Genomic DNA, 25600 nt, shown 5'->3' with positions numbered 1-25600 from the left:
GAAACAATTTTAAACACGTCATAATGGTAGTATCTGTCGCTAGTGGCTCGGCACTTGAGCAAAATAGTGATCTTGTATCTACCCAATTACTTTGCTTGTTTCCAAGCATGATCACTTCATAACTCTTCACATTAACTAAACAAAAGATGACATAATACAATCTCTTATCATATTTCACTATTAAGGAAAACTTTGGTCGAAACAATGTTATTGCCAAATGGACCAGCCTTTTTATTCAATACATAAAGGAAAAAGAAGAGACGGCCAGACAAAACCATCGTCGACTTTTGTATAAACTGGATTACGAAAGGGCAGAGCAACAGACTGAATAATTGTGACATATATATCCAATTAAATATAAGTTGCATCCCTACAAAAATTATGCACCATGTATGACATTCTCTCCACTAAGCAAGGGACCGAACATAGCCGCAGCATAATCTATTCAAATCCTCTACTAGCACTTACCCATCTCTGGCTTGCTGATCATAATATTTGAATGATCAAAACTCTCTCTTCGGTATTGACAAGCAACTATTGGGGTCCAATGGAGTTAGTAGGCACTGTGTTGACCACACTACGAGTCCTCCCTATTCTTGGTATTGAGAACATACTAAACAGGCCTGAACTCGTGCTTCCCGTGGTTTCTCCGGAATGTGTTCCACTGTCATTTATCTCCTGAGACCCAGGTTTATAATAGATTGTTTTAGGTTAGGTTTGACCAATATTGAAGTTTGAGACTTAAGAGGGGAAGAGAGGCAGAAACTTTTTTACCTTCAAACCAGACATAGATTGAGTGTGTTGAAGTGGAGCACGAGACTGTCCAAATGTAACGTCAGTATTTGCTAAACCCACAGTTCAGTTTCTAATTCAAAGCTCTAGTATGAGATTGAACAAACCTGTTGTGCACCATTAGAAGTTGAAGATGACTGGGATTCACGGGGAGAAGCAGGAGGCAAAGATAAAGTCTGCTAACATCAAAACAGAGAAATAAGCAAAAGAATAGAACAAAATCAGTAACCATCCCAACAATGCAATTAACAGTTGAAATTCATCATGAGACCAGATAAAAGATTTAGTCATTTACCCTTGCCGATGGTGTCACAGGAGCTCCCTCGAGGGCTGGTAATGACGTCGTTGATGGCAAAGCCTAAACATAAAAGAAGTCTATAAATAAGATGAACATGTAGATTATGTAGCCAGATCCTAAAATGCACTGCAAAAATGGAGAAGGCTCATGCCTGATTGGACTCTTGAATTCTTCGGTTCTCCCGACACTGAGCGTGCAGAGCCCCAACTCCTTTAAGCGTGATATCCTTCATGGATAGCCAAGAAATTCAAATTCAATCAACACAATGCCTGATGAGCAAAAAAGATGTGCACCTACAACTGCTGCAAATGTTACCTGATTTCCCTCTATACGATAGACTTTGCTTGCCTGAAAATTACAAAGATCACATTGATCACCTCTTTTTATTCTATTTCTTGTTTTTTTAAGGGAGAGCAAACTGGTGAACATATATTCAATCACTGAATTTTCTCACCAGAGTTTCAACAGCATCGAAAACAGATTTAACGTCATCCTTCATAATTGCTGTACCATCCTGTAGTTTAGTCACCTAAATATCATGAAGCAAACAGTTAGGATCATCATAAAGCCTTGACAACGCAGTGAAAGAAGTATTTTTCAACATTCAATCTAACATACCTCCCGTCCTGTTTCTTGAATGATTTCTGTATTCGCATCCAAACTACGTCCCATCTGATCAATTTTTGAACTTAAATCCTTTTTTGTACCCTGTCATGATATGTTTTTGAAAATGAGACAAAATTGTTGTTCTGGTACTAAGTTAAATTATGTACTAGATGATCATAACAGACAAGAATAAAGTTTAATGGACAAATCAATTAAAAAATAGTAAGCAAACAGTCTTCAAGAGCACTAGAGAAAATATGGGAAATAAGAACTTGCCTTGAGTGATACGTAAAACCCATCGATCTGGGTGCCAACATTATTACATGCATCTGATAAGCTGCGCCTTGTAGCAAACATAAGATCTGGAAGTTTCCAGCCCTGAGAATATTGCATAAAAAATTATTGACAAGGAGATTCATATACGAAAATACGAATATACGAGCAAGCAACTATTTTGGGTAGCTGAGGAATGATGAAGTCAGATTACCTTCCACCATACATATCCGTAGCCTATCACCCCAATTATAATGATCAGACCATACTTTCTACCACCTGGGAATTGAAGAAATTTGTTATAAGTTTTAGCTTTTAAGCTATAATTTCAGTAAACAAAGATCAACGTCACATATATGAAATGACTTGCTAATGCTAGGGATAGATCATGACATAGCTAGAAGATTAGAGCAGAGAGGGATACAAAACTTCAAAACATAAAAATTCTAGAGGACCTGATCCTGCTGTCGTAACAATAGTGATAGGTCTGTTTGAACCCAGCAACTGCAATTCACGCCTAAGACTGTTAACCTACAAGAAAAATAGAGATAAGACAAGTAAATCTAAGTCCTCCACACGCCTATCTTATCCAGCACTATTTGATAACTTATCCTCGTCAGTAAGTAGATAAATCTCAAACAAACCTGGGCCATAAGTGTATCATTTCGGGGCTTGCTAGATGATTTGGCAGGTTCTTCTTGTTTCAGTTGCCTAAATACCATCTATCAAGAGATACAAACCATTAATCCATTATTCCAAACAACATCATCATACACACAAGGAGCCGCCAAGCTTTACACCCAACATTTCATAGTAAAATGGAATCAGAGAACACTTTTCGAAATCAGAAGGTGGGTGAAAGATGATGGAAAGCAGTGTGACAGAGATATTAATATACCTTAAAAGCCCCCGAAACGAAATTGGATACATCTGGTAAGCCCCCTTCTTTAGCAAGCACTGACCCAACAAGACCTAACGTAAAAGCAAGATAGATGAAAACATCAAACTTGTGCACTGAAGTTATCAATACAGTAAGACAATTTATCATCGACGGTGCAGTAACAACGAAATTTAAACATAAAAAAAGTCTTCCAAAGAGGTCCTTGAGAGTTAAAAATGATTCCTTTATTTCAGATAGCTTGAAGAAACTAAAGCAACAAACAAAACCCAGTGGAGGACACTAAAAGTTCAAAAAGATTTGTGAGCTGAAAAAATTAAGAGCCAGTCAAGCAAAAACAGTGATCATTCTACAGGAATCAAAGGGTTTATCAAAAAACCCTAAATTTTCGCATTCTCTGATTGCGATTACACATCGACGAACCGAAATTAAAAACCAGAGACCAATTTGAGCACCGATCAAATTAATTAAGCAGTACGAAAAATTAAAACCTCCCAATAGATGAACAGACCTGCACCGATGAGGATGGTGAGCTTCCCGAGGGGAATAGCCATGACGAGTACTCAAACCCTGCGAGCTTGTACAGCGAAGAACTAAGGTGGCAGATGAAGCCGCATGAAAGGATCGAAGAAAGAATTAGGAAGATGAGCTCCGGAAAAAGTACACGGCGATACAGATTCGGTCTTACCACGACGGAGGGAGGCGGCGAGGAGAGAGAGAGAGAGAGAGAGACTCAAAACTTGTCTTGTCTTGTCGAGGGGACAGTGTTCCACAAGTGACTTGAGAAACAATATTTTTTCTTCTTTCATTTTTTTATTTTCTTCTTTCTTTGTATTTTTATTTTATTTTCTCTGGGCCGAGAAATATCAAAAATGGAAATGACAAGGCCTTGCGAATATGCTCTGAGAAGATGCCCATAGATATTGTTCGGTCGGGTAGATATTGTTCGGTTCTCTGATCAAACATTTTGGTTCGGTTTGGATAAGTTTATCCAAAGGTCATTGTGGTATGGTGGTAATAGGTTTTTAGAAACTTCTATATCCTATATAATCTAACCTAAACTTGGGAATATGAAAATACAAATTTCAATAACCTAAAGTTGGGACATAAATAAACAAGTAAAATTGTAACTAAAACATTTGTTGATAAACATATCTAAAACGAGACACACAATATTTGAGAAGTGCCTAATCAAAACAAAGACATCTCTCTTGGCCCACCTTCTGAAACTATGCAACCTAATCCTTATAACTTTGTTCCCAAGCAAAAAGATAAAATGGAAATACCAAAAATGTGTGCTTTTAGTAGTAACATAGAGAGTGAGGTTGTTGCCACCAACCCAAAGGAGAAAGAATATGCAATGCAGCAGAGCCTGAAGCAAATTAACACAGTTTCAAACAAGTGATCAATCACAAAGAACAGTAATGGAAGATATGTCTGCGTTTTTAACATAGCCAGGTGACTTAACAATAAAGGCACTTTAAAAATAGCAATTCTTGTTACACAAAAGTAGCTTTTGATCAATCGATATGGCTTTTAAGGGTTCGGATTCCACAACCTCAAGAAACGCGAACTGAATAAACCCAAAACGTCCGGCAACACCTTCCTCGCCAAACCCTTATTGCGCCCTGTCACTATATTCTTCATCGATTTATCTGTTTCAGCTCCTGCTTCATCGGAAACCACCGTGAGCTTCAGAGGTTCTGTGATCTTGGCGATGGGTTCTTCTTCAGATTTACCTTTCTTCTTTGCTCTGTTCCTGTTTCTCTTGGATTTGTGTGACGCTGAGGGGCTGTCGCTGGTGGTGAGATGATCTTCGAAGGCTTCTATTATCTGGTGGATGAGCTCACGGTTGGGCGAGGAATCCCATCTAGACCAGTAACTGGTGTAGCAATCGAAACATCCACAGTCAAGAAGAGGAACTTTATGAGTTCTCTTCTTCTTGCTAGATACGGTGGTGGAGAGTGACGTGGTGATTAAGTAAGCAAGGACTTCTTGATCTTGGGCAGAGAGAACGGAGACTAAAACAAGAATCGCAGCCGGGAGAAGCTTAAAGACAGAGAGAGAGTAATCTTTACTCCAAGAAGAAGATGGTGGAAGAGGATGAGGAGGAGATGGGTGCACTTTACCTTTCTTCATTACTTATCACACATATGGCTGATTTTTTTGATGAGTCTTTACTGACCTTTTTCTTTTCTATATCGAGAGAGATGAGAGTTTTCTTTGATGCGTTCTTTGGCAGATAAAAGAAGAAACAGAGCAAATGTGTAGTATTATAGTATATCCTCTTTTTTCATGTTTACTTAATTCTACTCCATTTACGACATTTTCTTCTTTTCAATATATCTCTAATCTCATACCAAAAAACAAAGAATAACCAAATTCTAGAAAATTATTTAAAATATAAGAGTTAATTAGCTAAATCACAATGAATTTTTTAGCAAAATATAAGAGTTTTACTTTTAGTTAGGTTTAAAGAACAAATAATTCACAAGTAGATGGTTGACCTACCTACATTAAAATTGTTTATTAAAAAAAGAGTTGATTAATTATAAGCACGGTGAATGTTAATGTTAGCCGTGATTGTGATTTGATGAAAGCGAAGCCATCTTGCACGATAGCATGTTTGTTAGTTAGCGATTGAACTATGTCTCTTAGGTAGGGATCACATCAGTATGGCCGAACCTTGGAGTAAAGTCCCCCACAGTTCCAAGTCTAACTCTTGCAATATCTTAGGAACAATTGTTTTGTAAATGAGTTTGATCAGACTAATCAGATGGAGATCATTTGGCTAAAAAGAAGACACATTAACAATAGTTGCAAAACCCTTTGGAAGGAAATAAATACTAATAGAAAGCAAAAAGGCCAACTTGTGAATTGAATTAATTATTTTATTCAGCAATAACCCTTCACTTAACCATACCAACAACACAAATCACAGATTTTGGCAAAGGCATAACCTTTGGGATTCGTCAAAAGGCTCCAAATTTGACAAATTGTATTGTCCTCAACCATTCCATCATTATACCATTAGCGCAATTGTGAGAGAGAGAGAGCCTTCCCATAAACTCACTCTTTTGTCTAATTCGAAAATGTCATCGTTTTCTTCGTCTCTCTCCTGCCCTACCTACCGCTCCCGCACCTCGTCGTCTCCTTTCTTGTCGAATCATTCTTCCTTGATCAATGTTGTTGACCCACGCCGGTCACTCTCCTTCCACTCCGCTTCTCCTCAGGGGCCAAATCTATCTGAGCTCTGTGTTAGATCGCAGCAGAGGAAGTCCGTTCAGAGCTCTGCTCTAGTGCAAGATGGTAACTTTTCACTGGATTCTCAATTGGGTTTTTCTTCTTTATCCCTTGCTTTGCCGGTAACTTTGAAGCTTTCATATATAATATATATAGGATTGATTTCACTAGTTCATCAGTGTCTGCTTTGATTTAGATTGATTCTTTTAAAACAAGACAAGAGTCTCCGGCTTTAGACAGAACAATACATGTTATGTTCTCTAATGCGTATACGACTGTGTGTTTAGGCTCAGTAGCCACCAAGTCAAGCCCAGCTGAGGAATTGAAAGACGGGTTGGTAACGATTCCTACAATAAAAGTAGATAATGTTGTGGCGGAGTCTAATGGCGGGGGAAACCAGTCAACAGTTAGTATCACGGTGGTCGGAGCCTCTGGTGATCTTGCTAAGAAGAAAATATTCCCAGCCCTTTTCGCACTTTACTATGAAGGCTGTCTTCCTGAGGTATGTAAAACCCTTCCCCTCTTTCTTTCTCGCGATTGTTATTAATTGATTCATGTGGTAAGCTGTTTTTTTGGTTGCAGCATTTTACAATATTTGGATATGCGAGGAGTAAGATGACAGATGCTGAACTTAGAGATATGGTTAGCAGAACACTGACATGTAGAATTGATAAGAGGTGAATCATTGTTGCTTTTTGTAAAAACCAGCAAGACAATTTGGTACTTATGGTTGTGATGTTTCAGGGAAAACTGCAACGAAAAGATGGAAGAGTTTCTCAAGAGATGTTTTTACCATTCGGGTCAGTATGATTCTCAGGAACATTTTGTTGCATTGGACAAGAAGCTCAAGGAGCATGAGGTATTTGATGTTTTCCTCTGCCTATTGTTTTTTTTTTCTGCCTTCCTCATGATTGCCTTGCAACCAGATTGCATCACTTGGACACAGAAGTGGGAAAACTATGAATGTTTCTTAAAAATTAGTAAAAACTAGAACAGTTTGGTCTTCTTGCTTTTTTTTGGTTCTTGTGTGTCCTTATTCATTACACAACTTATTGCAGGGTGGAAGACTCTCGAATCGCCTTTTTTATCTTTCTATCCCTCCAAATATCTTTGTAGACGCAGTGAAATGTGCAAGCTCCTCTGCTTCATCTGTCAATGGATGGACTAGGGTCATCGTCGAGAAACCTTTTGGCCGAGATTCCAAAACCTCGGCTGCTTTAACAAAGTCCCTTAAGCAGTACCTGGAGGAAGACCAAATATTTAGGTGGAGATATTGTGCCTAAGTTATTTCTAAAAATTGGTATTGATGTTGGTTTTAGATACCTAGCTGATATGGAATGTTGATCCTTTCAGGATAGACCATTACTTAGGAAAGGAGCTAGTTGAGAACTTGTCCGTTCTTCGTTTCTCAAACCTCATATTTGAACCGCTATGGTCAAGGCAGTATATAAGGAACGTGCAATTCATATTTTCTGAGGATTTCGGCACTGAAGGACGCGGAGGGTAATCGTTGTTGTCTTCTGTCTAAAATTTTTAATTTCTCCTGTGTTGAAGCCTTTTAACACTCACCTCTTCTTCATATTCAGGTACTTCGACAATTACGGAATAATAAGAGATATAATGCAGAATCATCTACTTCAAATATTAGCTCTTTTCGCAATGGAAACACCAGTTAGTTTGGATGCAGAGGATATCAGAAATGAAAAGGTCTACTATTGTTCCCTTTCTTATAATTATACTATGGTTGAGTTCAAGGCAGTATTTTGAAATCCTTGCATCAATTCAGGTAAAGGTACTACGTTCAATGAGGCCAATACAACTTGAAGACGTGGTGATAGGACAGTATAAGGGGCAAACCACAGGAGGAGTAACTTATCCAGGCTATACTGATGATAAAACTGTGCCAAAAGATAGCCTGACCCCAACATTTGCTGCTGCTGCACTCTTCATCGACAATGCAAGATGGGATGGTGTACCTTTTCTTATGAAAGCTGGGAAAGCACTACACACTCGAAGGTACCAAACTTGGGAATTTTCTTGCAAGTTTTCTTGATTTGCCTTTTCCATAAGTAATATATTTATATTTCTTGATACAGTGCGGAGATAAGGGTGCAGTTCAGACATGTGCCTGGAAATTTATATAACCGAAATTCTGGTACTGATTTGGACCAGACCACAAATGAGCTCGTCATTCGCGTACAACCAGATGAAGCTATATATTTGAAAATCAACAACAAGGTCCCTGGTTTAGGAATGAGATTAGACCGGAGTAACTTGAATCTTCTCTACTCAGCTAGGTGAGTTGAAAAATAATGAAGAAGAGCTTTTACGTTTTCTTGGCATATATGATTCCCAACTCGATAAAGTTGTGTTCTTTTGTTGTTGAAGGTATTCAAAGGAGATCCCAGATGCATATGAGAGGCTTCTGCTGGATGCAATCGAAGGCGAACGCAGGTTGTTCATAAGAAGCGATGAACTTGACGCTGCTTGGGCGCTGTTTACTCCATTGCTCAAAGAGATAGAAGAAAAGAAGACAATTCCAGAATTCTATCCTTACGGCAGTCGTGGTCCAGTCGGTGCCCATTATCTAGCCGCAAAACACAAGGTCCAATGGGGAGACCTAAGCCTTGAATCTTGATCAGTGAAAGAGTGGAAGAACCAATCAAACATTTTTTGTTCATAGAACCACGTCTGAGATTTCTCATTAATTTGTGTTTGTTTATGGGGTACCATGGAAATTTTCTTCACTTGGGTTTTCTTTCGTTTACAGAGATAGAAGTGGGTTTGTTCGATTTTGTACCTTGAATAATAAGAAAGGGTTTCTGTTTCCACCATTTTAGACTTCAATGAAGCAAGCAAATAAACCACTAATTAACGTAGCGTCTACAAAGACTTGAGCAACTTGATTCGCTATACACACATACAAAAAAAAACAAAGAAGGAATTGTTAGAGCCTGTGTTCTTGATCATGGAGATCATCTGATGCATCTTGAGGCCATTCCAGGAACTTATAATGCAGGAGAGACGGAGGTAGATATGTCTGAGCTACGGCAGAAGAAGGATCATTGGGAGGATATATATACTCTTTTCCATAGCCAAGTTCCTTCATTAACTTGGTTGGAGCGTTCCTCAGGTGTAGAGGCACTCCTTCATTCTGTCCAACAGAGTCCTTCACAACCTTCTGTGCAGCTCCTATTGCTCGGTAAACTGCAATGGATTTAGGAGCCAGTGCCAAGTAAGCGGTGCATTGGGCGAGAATTACATTGCATTCAGGCATACCCAAGAAATGTGAAGCTTGATAGCACGCAACCGCCTGAGTAAGAGCTGAAGGGTCGGCAAGGCCAATGTCCTCGCTTGCAAACCTTATAAGTCTTCTCGCAATGTAAAGCGGCTCTTCACCAGCCTCAAGCATTCTAGCCAGCCAGTAGATAGCAGCGTTAGCATCTCCTCCTCTCATAGACTTATGAAGAGCACTTATGAGGTTGTAATGTTGTTCCCCTGCCTTGTCATAGGCTAAATGTTTGCATTGAAGAGCCTCCTTTGCATCATCAACAGACATAACAGCCCCAGATCCGGCTCTAGCGGTAGCCATGGTAGCTGAGATTTCCAAAGCATTCAACGCGACTCGTGCATCACCATCACAGTTATTAGCCAAGAACTCAATGACAGAATCATCAACCTCAACGCTATTGGAGAGTCCTCTCTCACAATCATCTACAGCTCGTCTAAGCAGAGTCTCAACATGATTGGGTTTCAAGGGATTCAGAGTAAGAACTCTGCAGCGAGAGAGCAATGGAGTGATCAAATGAAAAGATGGGTTCTCAGTGGTAGCTCCAATGAAGAGGATACTACCATCTTCAATAACAGGCAAAAATGAATCTTGCTGTGACTTGTTAAACCGATGAACCTCATCCATAAACAACACAGTCCTCTTTTTACCTTCAAGATTGAGCCTTTTGGCACTCTCAACGGCGTCTCTAACATCTTTGACTCCACTAGTAACAGCAGACAAGGAGACGAAGCGATACAGAGACGGGTCCTTTGAGGAATTGATGAGAGACTTGGCGATTGAGGTCTTCCCAGTCCCAGGAGGACCCCAGAAGACAATGGAAGGGAGGCGATTGGACTCGACGGCGGAGCGGAGGAGAGAAGCGGGCGAGAGGAGATGGTCTTGACCTACAACGTCGTCGAGAATGCGAGGACGCATACGCTCCGATAACGGTTGGTGTTGTTGGCGGTGGCTGGATGATGATGAGAGCTTGGGGCGCTTGTTGGAATCATCACCCACGAAGGGGATTAGGGTTTTGGCATTGGGGCGCTTGCCGTAATCATCATTGACGGCGGGGGTTAGGGTTTTAGAGTTGGGGCGGAGGAAGCGGTCGAGTTTCGGCTGTGAAGTGGCGGTGGTAGTTTGTGGGGAAGAACGGTGAGAGAGAATCCAGTCGGTGGCTTTCTGGATGGAATCCCCACCGGTGGCCGTTAAAGCTTCGGCGGCCAAATCGCTGGAGAAACCCATGCTCACTAGCTGCTCCATCTTCTGTCCTCTACTCTCGAAGTGGTACACAGTAACAGGACCAACAGCTTTTGTTTTGCCAAACCAGCAACAGAACAGAAGATATAAACTAATCTCTTTCAACTTTTGAACTACTATCAAATGTCGACTTCTCCAGTGCCAGTGGCTATCACACTAGTCAGATGTAGTCGCTGCATCAATCAAGATCGTAGCATTTGTAACGAATATGAACCAACGTACCAAACAATTTCTCAACTGAAAAAAACATTATTACTTTATTTCCTGTGTTCCAATGTGATAGAAGCTATGTGTATAAAGGACCTATACGCCTAAAGCTTGAGCAAGCTAATCTTTATATGTAAAGATTCTGTACAAAAAAGGAAGGAAAGAAAAGGAGTTAGAAATCATCAGCGCGGTGGATCTCTCCCATAAGAATGCGATTGCTGGTGACTTTGAAACCAAGAAGAGCTGGATCTATCTGCCTCCCTTTCTTCCCTTTCTTCTTCCCACCTCCACCTTTGCTTCCTTCAGTTGCATCAGATGACTCTGCTGCCACTTTCTTCATGCTATTACTCTTCTTCAACATCTCACTGAACGATGCCTCTGACGTTGACCCTTTGTTTCCCGCTGCTCCTGATTCCCGTCTCACACCTCCTGATAATATTTGTTTACAGAATGAGTCTCATTTTCCACAAATAAAGCCCGAAACGACAAAGGATCCTTGAGACAAATTTACCTTCAGTTCCACTATACGAACTTGCTGCTGTCCTGCTAGCCGTGTCAGACATACGCTCGAGCAATCCTTCATGCGATGATGAAGAATGGGACGAGGGAGGCCTTTTTAACAAAACCGAATCCTGCCCATGTGATGGCACTACCAACCTACAAACAATCACTTCAAAATTTAATCGGCAGGAATATAGAGGTATCAGGGTGCTTTACTTATCCAATCTACTGGTTGCCAAACGTCGGAATACAAAAATTACCTATCCTTCTTTCTATCTTCTCCAACCGAGTTGTCACTGTAGTGGTCTGCAGCAAGAGAATATCAGGATAAGCCTTCATAATAACAAAGCAAATATCAAGCTCCCAAACCATGATATTCAGCGAAAACGAAATCTTAAAGATGCAATTACTCTGAAACAAACATACCCGAAATATTGAAAGAAGACTGTTGGCCAAGCGTAGCAACAGGAAGCTCCCCTTGAACCAGGGACGTTAATACTGCTTGCTTGCCCATTCTGTCTTGGGCTTCATATGACATCATCCTTCCCATTTTCTCATTTTTAGGCGGCACATTGTTCCAAGTTTTGATGTCATTTGCGTCCTTATTCATAGCAAACATATTACTGATGGCTTGGGTTTCATTCAGATTGGACAGCCCACTATCAATAATTCCCGAAAGCAAGGAACTATTACGGTGCAATGATCCCATATTGTTCCTATCTCCCGGTAATCTGTTGACCTGTTCATCGGAAGCTGCTCGAGCCCCGAGAGCAGAAGCGTTTAGACTACCACCATGTTCTGAAAGTCCACCAAGTGTTTGAATCCCTGGGGTAAGGCCTAAAGGAGCCATCCGGTCATAGGGATTTCCCCGGTTCATGCTTGGTGACTCAGCAGATTGATGGCCGGGTCTCTGGTGGAGCAACTCCATAAAAAGCTGCTTTGACCTGTCTTCTGTAGAACCACCTATCATCCATGAGTTGGAATCTTCACCCGGTCTCCTCATTTGAGATTCGGCCCAGTCACCAGGCACTTGTGTATCAGCTCCAGGCCAGCGTCCTTCCATTAAATGAGGTTCACTTAATGGTATACGGTGATTCTGATGATTGAAACCCAGAGTAGAATTTCCCAATCTGCCCGAAGATTGCATGTGGGCAGTAGCATCCCGCATATCCAAACCCTGAGAGAGTCCAAGACCATTTACTGCATCCAGATTCAGCACCGATGCACTTACAGGTAAGGATGCTGATCGCTCAAATGGAAGACCCTGCTCAAACAATTCTTGTCGAAGATGTTGCTGATACAGAAGGTTACGCTCAAGTTGACCAAACTGATCCTCAAAGGGTGGCCTCTGCTGCTGTTGATGAAAGTCTAGTGGTCTAAATCCCGTCGACGACCGCGAACGATGGATCCCAGGATGAGTTCTTAAAAGCTGATCATTATGGTCAGATGGCCACAGAGGGTCAATATGTCTCTGTTCCTCCAATAGTGTATTGTGCCTTCCATTTGCCAATTGCATCAGTTGCTCTTGCTGCAGCAGTTGGTACTCCAAAGAACGGCTTGATTCAGATTGCAGTTGTCCGTGTTGAGATTGCATTTGTCCATATTGAGATTGCATTGGTCCATATTGAGATTGCATTTTTGTTGAAAGTAGGTGTTCAATTAGCTCCCTCTGATGACCTTCATGTGGCAATTGCCCAATATTTCCTGCAGCAAGTTGCTCAATGTATGGTGCAAAATTTTGTGACGGATGGCCAGAGCCTTTCTGCAATTCATTTATTAACTGCTGCTCTAACAACATCTGATCAACACTGTTGGATCGAGGGAAGTCATGTGACAGCCCAAACCTTGAATCAGGAGTCTGTCCTTGTAGAATCTGTTGAAAATGTAACTGTCGAGCATGAGACTGTTGTTGCTCTTGTAAGAGCTTCTGATGTAACTGATGCTCTTGTTCCAGCTGATGCTGTTGCAACTGAATCTTCTGCTGCTGTTGCAACTGAAGCTTCTGCTGCTGTTGCAATTGAAGCTTCTGCTGCTGCATCTGAAGAGCTATTAATTGCTCCAGATCCTGACCTTGATCACCTCTATATGAATGCGACAGCATATCCCGATTTTGGAATTGCTGTTGGTGATGTTGATTTGATGAAAGTTGATCCCCAAGGTTAAAGCGGTTGGAATGTTCAAACTGCGCCATCCGGTTAGCAGCCAGAGAATCAAGGGACATGCTGGGATCAATTTGCGTATTTCTTCGGGAATCAATAGGCCAATTGTCTATTGAACCAGTAGACTCCCCCATTGCATCATAAGACCTGTTTGGTAACAGGTTAACTGGTGTACTACCATTCTCTAGCTCAGACCACAACACCCCAAACGGGTGCAGCTTATTCTCACCCTGATTTTGAGTAGCAGCCTTAGTTGATTCAACAGGAATAGTAGACTGACCAGGAAATTCACTTAATGCATCATGCACACTTGCAGAGGATTTAACCGACGCATAACCAGAACCTCCAGCTCTTCCTGGGAATACAATTTCTGATTTAGAAGAAAATAAAAAACATTCTTAGTTATGATGAACACAGAAATAAATATGAACATGAAAGCTTCTCCACAAGTATATGAACCCAAAGAAAGACAAGGTTAACAACAGAACATACCTTCATCTTGAGCAGAGAAGTCCAAGAAACTTCGGTCCTCAGCATGTGGTGGTTTCACATGAACTTCAGACTCAGATATTCTCTGAAAATTATCCTGAGCTGAAGGGTTGTTATACACAGAAAAAGAACGCGATGTGCCAATTATAGAGGATGAATCATTGGATTCTGCTACAGGTGCAATTGATAAACCAGCGTCTGAATCTGCTTTTAAAGTAGTCTCTTCTAACTCATTCTTTTGGTCACTGATATGGGCATCGATGCTTTCTGCCTTCAAATATGACATGACCCTGCCTAGATCTTGAAAAGGAGTTCCTTCTGGAGCATTTGCCAAGCGAACCTGTAGGTCTGTCCCAAAAAACCCTTGTTCAAACCATGAAATAATGTCAGAACCAATGAAAGGTCCCTGAATTACTCCTTGAGGATCAATATACAAGAACAAAAAATCCTCAGGTGGCATAGCCCCTTCTGAGTGATTCACTTCAATATCTGGTTGCTCCAGCTTGCCCATATAATCTTGCTCGAAAGACGCAACAACGGATTCACTCCCATCCAGTGCAGATGATTTAGTAAAAGCGGATCCATAACTCTCAGAAGCCACTGAATTCAATCTTGAGACGCTTGACGCACCCCCCAGACCTCCATTTTGACGACCAAGTAACCCTACAATATAATTTTTTGACTTTTGTTCAGAATATATGACATTAAAAAAATCCAGTAAACTCATAAAGATAGGACATTTTCAAAACAATATATGATATGAAATACCCATTTGATACTTATCACAAACGTACCAGAATCACTATTTTGCATGGAAACATTGTCACCATTCACAAACCCTACCAAAGAACTATCCGCTCTTGTCTCACCTGAGTCAGGTATGCAGTATTTTACTGCAGTAACATCCAAAAGACCCACTCATCATATTATGCTAGGTGGAAAGATAGAGGCCAAAAAGCTAAAGACAAGATAACATACCCATGCTGTTTTCATCACCTGAGGATTCTTCCTCAGATGGAGTGTAAACTTCGCTACTAATGATCCTGCCCTTCCATATGCCGTTAAGGCTTGCCTGATAGATAAGATACCCGTCAACAAACTCAGTTGCGAATAAGAAATTAAAAATTAACGACACACTCATGAAAAAGGGCAATGGAAGCCAGTTCTCAGTGGTTACCATACCTCTTCGTCGGCATCAGGTGCAATAAAAGCAAGAGGATTGATCAAAGCCACTTGAGTAATGGAGGCAACTTCCTCCATCTCAGTCGGTATCCTACCTAGGGAAGAATCAGGCTTCTGTTTTCTATACATGTCAAGCAACTTACCCCTTGGATACCGAAACATAGAGGCTGAAGCGCTTTGTTTACCAGGAATACTTTCATTTCCTAAAAAAGTACATGCACCAGCACCAACTGAGGAGGTTGACGAACCCCTCCCAACTACAGATGCCCTTCCTCGGCCCACAGTGAAGCCTAAATTTGGGCCCTCGGCTCGTCCTCTATCAAGTCCAAAGCCAGGTGCAGCGCGATAAGAAGTCGGTCCAGCAGACTGGGATTCCATCCTATGACGTGGCCTCCATTTGTCACGAGGGTCAGAGTCCCGTTCAGAAGTAGCACGGATGCTGCTAACAACAGATTGACTTTCACTATGAGGCTCATCCTTGTCCTTGTTATTATTATCTACCTTTTCAGAACGGGTTTCTTTCTCTTTGTCATCAGGACCCCAGCGAGATGACCATTTGTTGTCGCGGCGAGGTTCATGTACAGCAGCACGAGAAGTAACATCATGCCACCTATCAGAAGAAGCAGTGGTTTTCGTGTCACCAGTTTCTCTGGTTGGGACATTGTCGATGCGACGTTCAGTTTTTCTTCGATCAGCTTTCCTGACACCGAGTAAACCAGTTTCTCTTTCCTCTTCACGCCATCTGCGACTAGTTTCATTGTCAGGCACAATTTTCCTCCAGTCCTTTTTGTCTTCAGGTGCATCCAAGCGCCATGCATCCTTGAGATTAGGGTCACTTGGATTTCCCATGGGCACAGGAGTAGGAGATCGAACATCCTACAACAGAGCAACAAGATCAGATGAAAGAGTATGTGAAACAGCAAAACTCATCTAAGAACTTGATAAAAGAGAAGAAAAGTTAGGTAAGGTACTATACCATCTTGCTATCGCTTGATTTGGTGTAAAGCCACTGGGGAGACAAAGGAATGTTGTTATCTGAGGCCAATTCTGCAGAAAAAACAAAGACAAGCTAGTCAATGGCTGAAGGAAATCTAACCAACCGAGTCAGGAAACCAATGGTGTAGGAATTAGAGGCACGGAACAAATCATTGGTTCTTAGTGCTTCCAGATCCCAAACCCTGGATTCGGAAACAAAAGAGAATTACGTCGCGCGTTTGAATCCAAAACATGAAGTTGCTAATGCATCAAAAAGCGCGGACATAACAAGGTTGATAAAAGAAACCGTAGAACCCTAATCAGCATAAACAATAATAGCTAGGTCAAATTGTTATAAATCTGATAGATATAAATGGCTTCCGCATCCTATTTGGGAATTCAGATCCAGAAACCAAACGATTACATTCGTTTCTCCGCATTCGAATCGGTCCAGAGAGAAAGAAATTCAAATTCAAATTAACGAAATCCAAAACAGAAGAAGAAGAAGACGAAGAAGAAGAGACGACGAGGATTGAGAGGCAGGCAAGAAGGTGCAGAGGGAAGTACCTTTCAAGTGATCAGAAGATTTGGAAAAGATGAGATCGTCAGGCAGATCGAACTTCCCTTCGGCCATGGCAGGACTGGAACAACAACCGACTTCGAGATTACGTGAGAAGAAGGAGACGGACGGAGCGAGCGCAGTTGAAGAAGAAACGCAGAGAAGAAAGGGTTTTGGAGAGATTTGGCGGAGAAACTTTTTTTTTTGCTTGTTTTCGATTTGCCTTTGGAGAAGAGAAGAAAGCTTTTCACGTTGAGATCGAGAGATCGAGAAAGAGAGAGAGAGAAATAAAAGAGTGAGTAAGGAGGGCGACGAAGGAAAGGCTATGGACTTCGCCCCCTTCTTTTTTTTTTTTTCTTGTAATTATCATAGTTATTTTTTTTAATTTTTATTTTAAGTTTTTACTGTTGTAACCTGTAACCACCTCTATCCCCAAGATTTCATATAAATCTTCTATGAACTTTCAATATGTCCTTTTATTAACAAAAAAAAAAAAAGAATTTCAAATCATGATAAGACTTATATTAAAAGAGAACATATGTAAAAAAAAAAGCTAAGTATAAAGTTACTTCAAAATGTGATCAATTTTTAAAAGTAAAATTCATTTTTGTTTACGATGGTTTTAAATATTGAAAATTAATAACTATATAAGTAAATGTATATGCATTTTTCCGTTTTCCAAAAGAGATTCAACACGATGCATTTTTCCCGTTTTCCAAAAGAGATTCAACACGAGAATTTTCCAGGTATTATGCATAAATCCGTGATATGTTTGTTAAAGTTCTTTAGTAGATATTACAATACTGTTTTCATCAACATAGATTTTATGTGTTTTTAAATTCATAGAAACGTATACTGAATAAAATTTATAGTAGAAAAGGTTGATGTCTATCCAAAACGTGTCGATAGAATTTATCTCGTTAAAGGTGCACTTAGCTAACCGATTTTATATATTGAAAACTATTGTATATGTATGTTAATCGACTTATGTAATGTTTTCAGTAGATATGAAATACGTAAAAAATATATATTGTTTTGCGTCACAGAAACTATATCTTCGAAAATGAATATAAATTTATTATAAAGACATTAGAATTAGTAACATAATGGATTCAATTGATGATGTAAAGTGGTACAATTTTTTTTTTTAAGGGATAGAAAAACTGACAAATGAATGATACAAAAAATTACAAACAATAACAACATAGTGTGGTTCTAAAGAAGCTGAGAGTACTGCTTTTATATTATTTTTAATACTACAAAGTTACCATCAAATCTAATAATTTTGTATATGTATCATTTGTTGTGTGTTATGTAACTTGTATCATTCGGGGTTTGTTTGGTCCATGTATGTATGTCGTTGGACAAAGAAAGGTGTAGTTTTGAGTTAGTTGGTGAAAGTATTATTGACCCGAAAAAAAAAAAACGAAAGGTGAACAAAACCCTAAAACAGTTGACTCAGACACAGCCGGGAATTTCGTCGAACACTTGAGCTGCGTTTTTTAAAGTTTTTTCCCAATGGCGTCTTTTGCCTAATTAATAAAAACCCTTTATTACTTACTCTCTTCACAGAGAGAGATCTAACTTCTCCTTTTTTTTTCCCAATGTTCGGCACTCCGTCTTCCTCGCCGTCGTTCGGCACTCCCTCTTCCACACCCGCTTTTGGCACGCCGTCCCCGGCGTTCGGTACACCGTCATCCACGCCGGCGTTTAACACACCTTCATCTACTCCGGCGTTCGGAACGCCGTCGATTCCTTCCTTCTCATCCAGCGGATTTGGCTCCTCGCTCTTCTCTACTCCCTTCTCATCTCAACAACCACAACAACAGCAACAACAGCAACAACAGCAACAGCAGCAGCAGCAGCCGAGTTCAATCTTCCAGCAACAGCCATCTTCTAATTTTGGTTTTCAGTCACCGTTCAACAACTCGGCGCAGCAAACGCCTTTTCCAAATGCTCAATTGACTACTCAGATGGCTCCCGTTGCTCCGATTCCTTACTCTCTCGCCGATCGTGACATCCAGGTTTGCTATTCTTCTTTAATTCCAGATCTAAACAAAATCCATAACCCTAGTCTTTACATTGATTGTTTCTCTCTTTTGATTTAGGCCATCATTGAAGCGTATAAGGAAGATCTGACGAATGCTAAGTATGCTTTTCAGGTTAGTTTGGTGTGGAAAATTCTAAAACCCTTAAGCTGTGTGTGGTTTGTTTTGGGTGGTTATGTTGAACTGTTGTTTCCGTTTGCTTGCAGCATCTTTTGTTCAGTGTGACTGAACCACAGTACCGGGCGAAGCCTGCAGCAGTATCAGATGTGAGAATCTTCTTGACCATTTTCTATTACCATATCATGCCATATATGAAGCCTTCTTGTGTATAATGAATCTTGTTATTAGTTTCTGTATGGCTTCTCCGGGAATCTCTCTTAATGATTGCTTGTTTGTATTTGGTGGGTAGATAATGTGGGCAGAGGCCATGAGCAAACTTGAAGGCATGGATTCAACAGAAAGAGAACGCCTGTGGCCTCAACTTGTTCAAGGTTTCAAAGATCTTTCTCAGCGCCTTAAGGTAAGATCTCATCACCTGCGAAAATTCTATTTTATGGGGTGTTTAAGCAAATTCTGTTTTCGTATAATATCGATATCCAGTGATATGTGAAGAGATCATTCATTTACCACACTTGACAAACGAATCTTGACACTATTTTTATATGGGTACCTGCAGCTTCAAGATGAAGTTCTCGTCTCAGATAGGGATAGAATAAAAACGACTCAGAGCAATGTTAAAATGGTGAGTTCTCATTTCACTACTCTTTCTCTCTCGTTTTATTAGTGGGATAATCTAACAAGAATTTGTTTGATTTTGTTTTACAGCTTCAGAGGCATTTACAAGCACATACCTTTCCATCTATTGAAAGGTTGAGACAGAAGGAGCAGAGTCTTCAAAGACGCATGTTGAGGGTAAGAGAAGTCTTCACATTAAAAGATCTGACATTGTTATGTGTGTCCAGATTACAGTCAAAGTTACATTTACCCTTGTGTTATGAATTTTTGCTTGAAGGTTATGAGGATAATAGAGAGCTTAGAAGGGAAGGGTTTCCGATTACCCTTGACGAAAGGAGAGGCCGAACTGTCTGAGAAGTTGACCGCAATAACAAGACAGGTCTGTTTTCATTTTTTTATTTAATTTCTACTCAAAGTTCAGTGGTTCACAAAGTTTGGTATAAACAAAATGGGTGTGGATTACTGGATTCCCAGGTGAAAGGTCCTGGAGCAGAGCTTTCTAGGAGGGTGCAAAGTCTGCAGACAATATCTCGTGCTCAAGCAAATTCGATTGCTTCTGGTAGTTCCCTTTATCTCCCTGGGTCGACAAAAATAGACGAGCAGAGCCTGATCGATATGCAGGAGGTATGATATGCAACACCTTTGGTCGCTAACCTCTGGATTGGTATATGGATATTTTGTTTTTCTATTAGAAAGGTATGTGACTTTTTGGAACACTGTAAATAGGTATTGCAACAGGAGACAGAAGCCATAGGAAGACTTGGGAATGTATTGAAGCGAGACATGAGGGATGTGGAAATCATGGTGGCTGAAGATACAGAAATGACTCAAGAACCATGAAAGTGATCTGCAATTACTCCAGTTTGGAATGTCTCCTTTCCTTTACTATCACCTGGTTGAGTGTGCACATTGTTATGCTCAGACATGACAAGGCTAGCTTTAACATGTACGTAGTAGCTGAGCTATAAAATCTTGATGTATTGTGATTGCTGTTTCATTAAATTTCTTTGGAAGAGACTGCCTTTTTTGTTCACAACACGCGCGGATAAATTTGATGTTCAAAGATCAAAGTTACAAATGTTGGTCATCGAAATAGGTTTTTTTTTTCTTTAAAATAGAGGGTATTCTTCAGACATAATTAAGAGAATCAGTGCAGACCAACCGGTGAAGACACGTGCACCTTCTCCAGTTCCTTTTGTTTGATCATAGTGTTCCCATATATAGCCAGTCTGGTCATAGTTTCTAACCACGTTCCTGCACAAACAAGACAGTATAGGTAAAGGCCACATATACTCAGACATCTTCAACTTCAACTGTACCTTATACAAACATGCATACCTTATTAGATTGCTCCTTAGTTCCTCATAAATAGTTCTTGCCTTGCTGCTGTACGGTCCATCCACTGCAGAAAATTTTGATGGGTTATACAAAGTTTTTGTTTGTGAAGAGGTGGGGACTCAGACATGTACCTTTAGAGTAATGGTGCAGGGAAGAAAGAATCATGTAGTTCATATTCATCCATATTGCACCTCTCCAGTACAGTGCTTCGTCCTCAGTGTTATACTTCATGTACAAAGAACTGCGTGAAGAGAATGAGTGCTAATGAAATCACTGAAGAGTGACAATTCTTAGATACAATATGTTTGTTCTTGCATGCTCACCTAGTTTTGGCAAGTGAAAGTAAACCATAGTCACTCCATACGATGCTCTTGTTTGAAATGAGATTGAGTTGTTTGTCGAGGATTGGAGAATCCTTTCGTCAAGCAACATAAAATTTGAAGGTTTAATTTAGTTCCATTTTCCAACAAGGGCTTCAACAATCATATGGACGATACTAATGCACAATATACAAACTCACAGCTGGGATGATCCTGAACATGAAAGGAAAGAAGCTGACGTAGCCGATGTGAGGAACTAATCTTAGCTCTGGTCTCCCAAATGTCTCCCTTACAAGCTCTCGAGATAAATGATCATCTTCTCCAGTTACCTCTTTCCAGATTAACCGAACCTGAGAAATCAATCCAGTGCATATATGGTTCAGCAAAATTTCCTAGATAGATTTATAATCTATCATGACAGTTGAAATCTAAGCTTCTATATGACATAATTCATCAAAATTTCCTTACGTCTTCTGTGTGATTACCAAAGTCAAAGTAAGCCCCATGTTCATGGTCATAGTGCATCTGTTGAAGAAAAAGAAGAGTGAGAACAAGAAATCATGCGATCCTTTTCATGATAGTTAAAGGAAGTGATAGAAAATGTAGTCTTGTAGGCATTGCATATAAAAATATAAACCTGATTCAGAAGAGTGAAATCTGAAAGCATCTTGGCAATTGAGCTATAATCCTCCTGCAGGATACAGTTTCAAAGATATGTGATGAACAAGTTAGAGAACGTATAGTCTATATTATTTTCATGTTCTTCTAACCGTCACAAGTATGTCTTTTTCCCCCATAAATTCTTGGATGGCGTTCATGCAATCTGCTGCAAGATACATCCAACATCTGAGGTCAACATGCCTCTCATCTTCATTTGGGTGTGAAGCCCGAGGATAATCATCCAAACCAGAGGAAAGAGACTGTGGGAATATGTGCAAGCTAAAGTATCATGATAAGAAAAAGGAAGCTAGGATAAGATTAAAATCTATCATTAATGATCAAGAAATGGTACCTGAGGGTTTAGTTGCTTAGTTGTTATATTGTCTCTGCCATGCCAATAATAACTTCCCTTCTCCTTCCCTGGTATTTAATCAAATCATAAATATACGAAAACGTACAGTGTAGGACTAATGTACTACTTGTATGTAGAAGTCACTTAAATGCTAGAAACATGAAACACAACAGTCAAAGAGTACTGAAAACATCTAGCAACTCTGTAAAGTATTGACACCATGTTGTTAATGTTACCTATCTGGGAAGTGTTGAACCATTTGAACCATGCATCTAGCCGTACAAAAGCTCTGTCAAGGAATGACAAGATTTCATCTCTTTCCACCTCGTTAAATTTCTCTGCCCGTATACCATCAATCAAATCTGAAGAATAAATACAAGGAATGTCAACATGGAGTTGATATGATTTTTGATATCTTGTTATTTACACCAAGCCTTTCTCATTTTTCCAATCCAAAAGCATCTTAGCTAGGTGAAACATAATTAATCTTGGCGACAATGTACAAGAAAGTTTTTACCGCGTATCACCAAAAGTAGTGTAGGTGGATTGCCATTACTTGGGTACTGAACAACGTACTATCTTTGGAATCTTACTGCAGTAAAAACCATTTTCGAATCAGTATCAACAACAAACAATAATGATGCCTATTTTGAGGTTAGTAAGAGTACATAACAACCTCAGAGCTTCATCTCCCAAGATTTGCTCACGAGGAATCCATCCATCTATATTCATTAGATCTAACCAGTTTCCAACAATTTCCAATGTTATATGGACATCCCAGCGCCTGATCAAACACAAATAGAAACACTTCAAAGAATGATTAAATGCCCAAATGATTGTATTATATAACTTTGAAATAACAAGACCAAGAAACTGTTCAGCCTATCGAGTGATGTATAATGAACAAACCAGATCAACAGTTGATGGAAGCCTTCATCCCACAAAAATCCTCTAGGAAATACAGGCCGGCTTGGAACTGCTGTGTACAGCTCAGCTGGCCAATATAGCAAGAAATCATCCTCACTTTTAGCCTGCAACTAAACATTGTTAACTATGTGAATCTGTTTAGGAGTGCAAAAAGAAACAGAACTGAAACTCACCAGATCACTTCTAGGAACATGAATTTTTGATTGACCATAGAAGTAACCAATGCCTCCAAGCATGTTCCCTATTGCAGCTTTACCAACCACCAAAGTTTCAGGATCAAGCTGAAAATCACAGGAAGATAGAATCACCTATTTATCTCTTCTCAGCACATCAAATCAGATGCATATAAACAATCGACTATATAGCAAGTCTGTACCAAATACATTTAGATAACAGTTGCTGAACCTTTTAAAAGAAAGAAACAGAAAGCGTTTAAGAAAGGAAAAGACTACTACTAGAGCTGAAAGGTGAAAAATGGATTTGCACAATGGTCAACAAGATCTTTAAAAGTGCAAATATGAGATCCTTCATAAAAAGTAGATCTTTGTGTTGAGGAAAATAAAGAGTAGAATCATACCTTTTCAGACAGGTTGAAGCAATCCTTGAACTTTGCATCAAATGCTATATGTTTTTCTTCAAGTAGACTAGAGAGTGGCGAGCCTACACGGAATCAAGACAGAAACTTAGGTCAAAGATAAAATCTATACCAGCTAATTAAAATTAGATATCTTGAAAGGAAATGGTGTTCAGCCAATCATCAAGGAGATAAGAGGGAAGCTTATAAACCTGTAAGACTCATTATACGCTTCTCCATGTTGGAGGTTTCTTCTCTTATTCCAGAGACAAAGGCAACATCTATAGTAGATTGAGTCGTAGTGGAAATCTGCATGAAAAAATGAGGATTAGGGATGAGGAAACATTCAAATCATACAATTCATATGACTTATTTAGGGATGTTTTTAAAAATACATCTGTATTCATATATCATGAACAAGACTGATGATTACCTGAAAAACATAAATGTTTGAAGAATCCTCTGATGTGTCAGAGAGCTGAAGTCGTCCACACTTCCCTTCCTGAAGACAATCCAATAGGTGTTAATAAAAGAAAAAGCAAATACAGACTGGAGAACTTGCAAAACAGAGATATAACCTGAACAGCGAGATTTTTCTGAACAAGATCAGAAAGATTGACAATGTCAGGTGTCTTGAAACCGCAATAATGTGTTTCAAGATGATTCTGCAAAAGAGAAGAGCACAGCTATAATGGTCGCTTTCTTGCAAAGACAGTAACTAAGAAGATCCTCTGTGATCTCTCAAAAGAACTTTTAAATAAAAAAGTTACCTGTGATTTTAAGTGTATCTGCCAGTTTCCTACATCTTGACGTGAACCGGAAGCCAGGACAGAACTCTCTCTAAGCCCCAATACATCTTGGCCTAGATTCACACCATTGCCACCTTCATCAGCTAGATAGAAGAAGAGATGTACGGTTCTATTTACTTCATCATTCAACATATTTTTAACATTGATTCTAATCGACCAATCCCCTCCATAACCAAGGCTCCCCTCCTTAGACTTGACGAAACTAGTCTCCAAAATCATATCTTGTTCAAGCAGCTCTTGCCGCCCAAAATCTCTTCCATTGTGTTCTCTCCAGCCAAATGACTTAAGATCTTCAGAGTTTTCACAGAAATGCCTCATAACAGGCTTACCATCTTTTGTAACGAGCCACATCAAGCCAGCAACAAGGGACTTAGGAGTTCTGCATAGTCAGTCATCTACAACAACTTAGCAGCTTGACCAAGAAAGAAACACATATTTACACAGCTTGTACTAGTGTTCTTTGTAAACCAATCCCCTGTAAAATTCTAGTGTTCTTTGCTCATTCCCAATTAATCAAACAATGACTTTTTGACAGATACTGATTCCAAGAAGCATATAGTAAAATGATACCTGGCTCGAACTCCAAAATAAACTTGAGGGCGATAAGTTCCCCAATACAAGCTCTTCTTATGGTCATCTTGAAACTGATACAATGAAGCTCATCAAGATTTTCAAATTATCCCAAAGTGAAGAAAGAAAATAATATATATATGTTGGAGAGAGTACCATAGGCAAGTCGGTGAGTTTAGGAGAAGGAAAAGGAGTGATAACACGAGGTGAACTCTGGGATTCATCGCTGAACAGTGGTTTGATTCCACCAGATGGGCTAAATCCGGTAGTCATCATTTGAGTATCGTTGTTATAGTATAATAGATTAAGCAAAGTAGAGCTATGTGAATGATCGGTGAAGCTGAGAAAGGACAAGAGTTTTGACCAACTACAACAGATCGTCGTGCTTGGAACTGATGATGATTGCAACTCAATTTTTAAGTTTTCATTCTTTGTCTGCCTCTCCCCTTAATTGTTTTTAGTCATTTTTTTAGTTTTTTACAAAGTCTTTTTATAATACAGAAATTACAGCTAACTAATTTTTAAAAAATAAAAAATTCGAAGGGAACAAAAAA

The 25600-nt window shown here is 39.7% G+C and overlaps 6 protein-coding genes and 1 pseudogene across 19 annotated transcripts in view; 2 read left to right on the top strand and 5 right to left on the bottom strand.

The window, feature by feature from the left end:
• The window catches only part of LOC109124399 (developmental protein SEPALLATA 3), a 40780-nt gene that overhangs the window by 11721 nt on the left and 3459 nt on the right, over nt 1-25600 (bottom strand). The window lies entirely within an intron of this gene.
• Nucleotides 192-3698, bottom strand: LOC104776772 (uncharacterized). Its single transcript, XM_087508838.1, has 15 exons — nt 3556-3698; nt 3379-3460; nt 2868-2941; nt 2614-2691; nt 2425-2500; nt 2184-2248; nt 1973-2074; nt 1709-1798; nt 1545-1619; nt 1406-1438; nt 1242-1316; nt 1088-1150; nt 900-968; nt 775-819; nt 192-678 (listed from the first exon to the last, which is right to left on the bottom strand). The coding sequence occupies exons 2-15, from the start codon at nt 3419-3421 to the stop codon at nt 535-537; spliced, it is 1032 nt and encodes a 343-aa protein (XP_087364964.1). The 5' UTR covers nt 3422-3460; nt 3556-3698; the 3' UTR covers nt 192-534.
• On the bottom strand, nt 4241-5204 carry LOC104776771 (uncharacterized). Its single transcript, XM_010500888.3, has one exon. The coding sequence runs from the start codon at nt 5004-5006 to the stop codon at nt 4404-4406; it is 603 nt and encodes a 200-aa protein (XP_010499190.1). The 5' UTR covers nt 5007-5204; the 3' UTR covers nt 4241-4403.
• Nucleotides 5629-8944, top strand: LOC104776770 (glucose-6-phosphate 1-dehydrogenase 3, chloroplastic). Its single transcript, XM_087508836.1, has 10 exons — nt 5629-6176; nt 6398-6612; nt 6693-6787; nt 6855-6969; nt 7169-7374; nt 7464-7613; nt 7697-7817; nt 7897-8126; nt 8207-8407; nt 8499-8944. The coding sequence occupies exons 1-10, from the start codon at nt 5960-5962 to the stop codon at nt 8746-8748; spliced, it is 1800 nt and encodes a 599-aa protein (XP_087364962.1). The 5' UTR covers nt 5629-5959; the 3' UTR covers nt 8749-8944.
• On the bottom strand, nt 10871-17309 carry LOC104778897 (uncharacterized). 10 transcript variants are annotated; one of them, XR_015595468.1, is made up of 11 exons: nt 16722-17010; nt 16322-16357; nt 16156-16226; nt 15180-16055; nt 14976-15069; nt 14792-14890; nt 14001-14660; nt 11776-13878; nt 11610-11682; nt 11360-11505; nt 10871-11277 (listed from the first exon to the last, which is right to left on the bottom strand). XR_015595468.1 is itself a non-coding variant. In XM_087508832.1 (11 exons), exons 3-11 carry the CDS (start codon nt 16156-16158, stop codon nt 11021-11023), a joined length of 4284 nt encoding a protein of 1427 aa, XP_087364958.1. In that variant the 5' UTR covers nt 16159-16226; nt 16322-16357; nt 16722-17078; the 3' UTR covers nt 10871-11020. The 10 variants fall into 10 exon arrangements, 7 of the variants coding, with proteins under 7 accessions (XP_087364958.1, XP_087364959.1, XP_087364954.1 ...); XM_087508832.1 differs by having other exon boundaries at nt 11610-11655; nt 16722-17078; XM_087508833.1 differs by having other exon boundaries at nt 11610-11655; nt 11776-13863.
• Nucleotides 17890-20589, top strand: LOC104776766 (nuclear pore complex protein NUP54). The gene is made up of 9 exons (XM_010500883.3): nt 17890-18737; nt 18822-18875; nt 18968-19027; nt 19171-19281; nt 19438-19503; nt 19587-19673; nt 19774-19875; nt 19971-20120; nt 20223-20589. Exons 1-9 carry the CDS (start codon nt 18318-18320, stop codon nt 20334-20336), a joined length of 1164 nt encoding a protein of 387 aa, XP_010499185.1. The 5' UTR covers nt 17890-18317; the 3' UTR covers nt 20337-20589.
• LOC104776767 (alpha-glucosidase 2-like) lies at nt 20606-25543 on the bottom strand (annotated as a pseudogene). The gene is made up of 21 exons (XR_015595472.1): nt 25203-25543; nt 25047-25120; nt 24438-24855; nt 24246-24332; nt 24101-24169; nt 23880-23976; nt 23671-23753; nt 23267-23374; nt 23076-23197; nt 22840-22950; nt 22684-22754; nt 22403-22528; nt 22167-22234; nt 21925-22074; nt 21792-21845; nt 21623-21679; nt 21355-21504; nt 21158-21249; nt 20966-21075; nt 20835-20898; nt 20606-20750 (listed from the first exon to the last, which is right to left on the bottom strand). The product of XR_015595472.1 is annotated as an alpha-glucosidase 2-like (transcript).

This window comes from Camelina sativa, chromosome 3 (assembly GCF_030686135.1).
Source record: "Camelina sativa cultivar CO46 ecotype springtype chromosome 3, ASM3068613v1".
Classification (NCBI taxonomy): domain Eukaryota; kingdom Viridiplantae; phylum Streptophyta; class Magnoliopsida; order Brassicales; family Brassicaceae; genus Camelina; species Camelina sativa.
The sequence above is the reverse complement of the archived record's forward strand: the minus strand, read 5'-3'. Positions and strand labels throughout refer to the sequence as shown.

Bases quoted from the DNA above. Each gene is read 5' to 3' on its own strand.
- LOC104778897 (XM_087508828.1), bottom strand. From the start codon at position 16,788: ATGGCCGAAGGGAAGTTCGATCTGCCTGACGATCTCATCTTTTCCAAA. The intron at 14,891-14,975 runs GTATGTTATCTT...ATGTTACTGCAG, and splicing joins AGGTGATGAAAACAGCATGG to TAAAATACTGCATACCTGAC. The intron at 11,656-11,775 runs GTATGTTTGTTT...CTCTTGCTGCAG, and splicing joins GTCTTCTTTCAATATTTCGG to ACCACTACAGTGACAACTCG.
- LOC104776770 (XM_087508836.1), top strand. From the start codon at position 5,960: ATGTCATCGTTTTCTTCGTCTCTCTCCTGCCCTACCTACCGCTCCCGC. The intron at 6,177-6,397 runs GTAACTTTTCAC...CTGTGTGTTTAG, and splicing joins CTCTGCTCTAGTGCAAGATG to GCTCAGTAGCCACCAAGTCA. The intron at 7,375-7,463 runs GTGGAGATATTG...TGATCCTTTCAG, and splicing joins GAGGAAGACCAAATATTTAG to GATAGACCATTACTTAGGAA.
- LOC104776766 (XM_010500883.3), top strand. From the start codon at position 18,318: ATGTTCGGCACTCCGTCTTCCTCGCCGTCGTTCGGCACTCCCTCTTCC. The intron at 19,282-19,437 runs GTAAGATCTCAT...GGGTACCTGCAG, and splicing joins ATCTTTCTCAGCGCCTTAAG to CTTCAAGATGAAGTTCTCGT. The intron at 19,674-19,773 runs GTAAGAGAAGTC...TTTTGCTTGAAG, and splicing joins TTCAAAGACGCATGTTGAGG to GTTATGAGGATAATAGAGAG.
- LOC104776771 (XM_010500888.3), bottom strand. From the start codon at position 5,006: ATGAAGAAAGGTAAAGTGCACCCATCTCCTCCTCATCCTCTTCCACCA.
- LOC104776772 (XM_087508838.1), bottom strand. From the start codon at position 3,421: ATGGCTATTCCCCTCGGGAAGCTCACCATCCTCATCGGTGCAG. The intron at 1,799-1,972 runs GCAAGTTCTTAT...ATATCATGACAG, and splicing joins GGTTTTACGTATCACTCAAG to GGTACAAAAAAGGATTTAAG. The intron at 1,151-1,241 runs GCATGAGCCTTC...TTTTATGTTTAG, and splicing joins GAATTCAAGAGTCCAATCAG to GCTTTGCCATCAACGACGTC.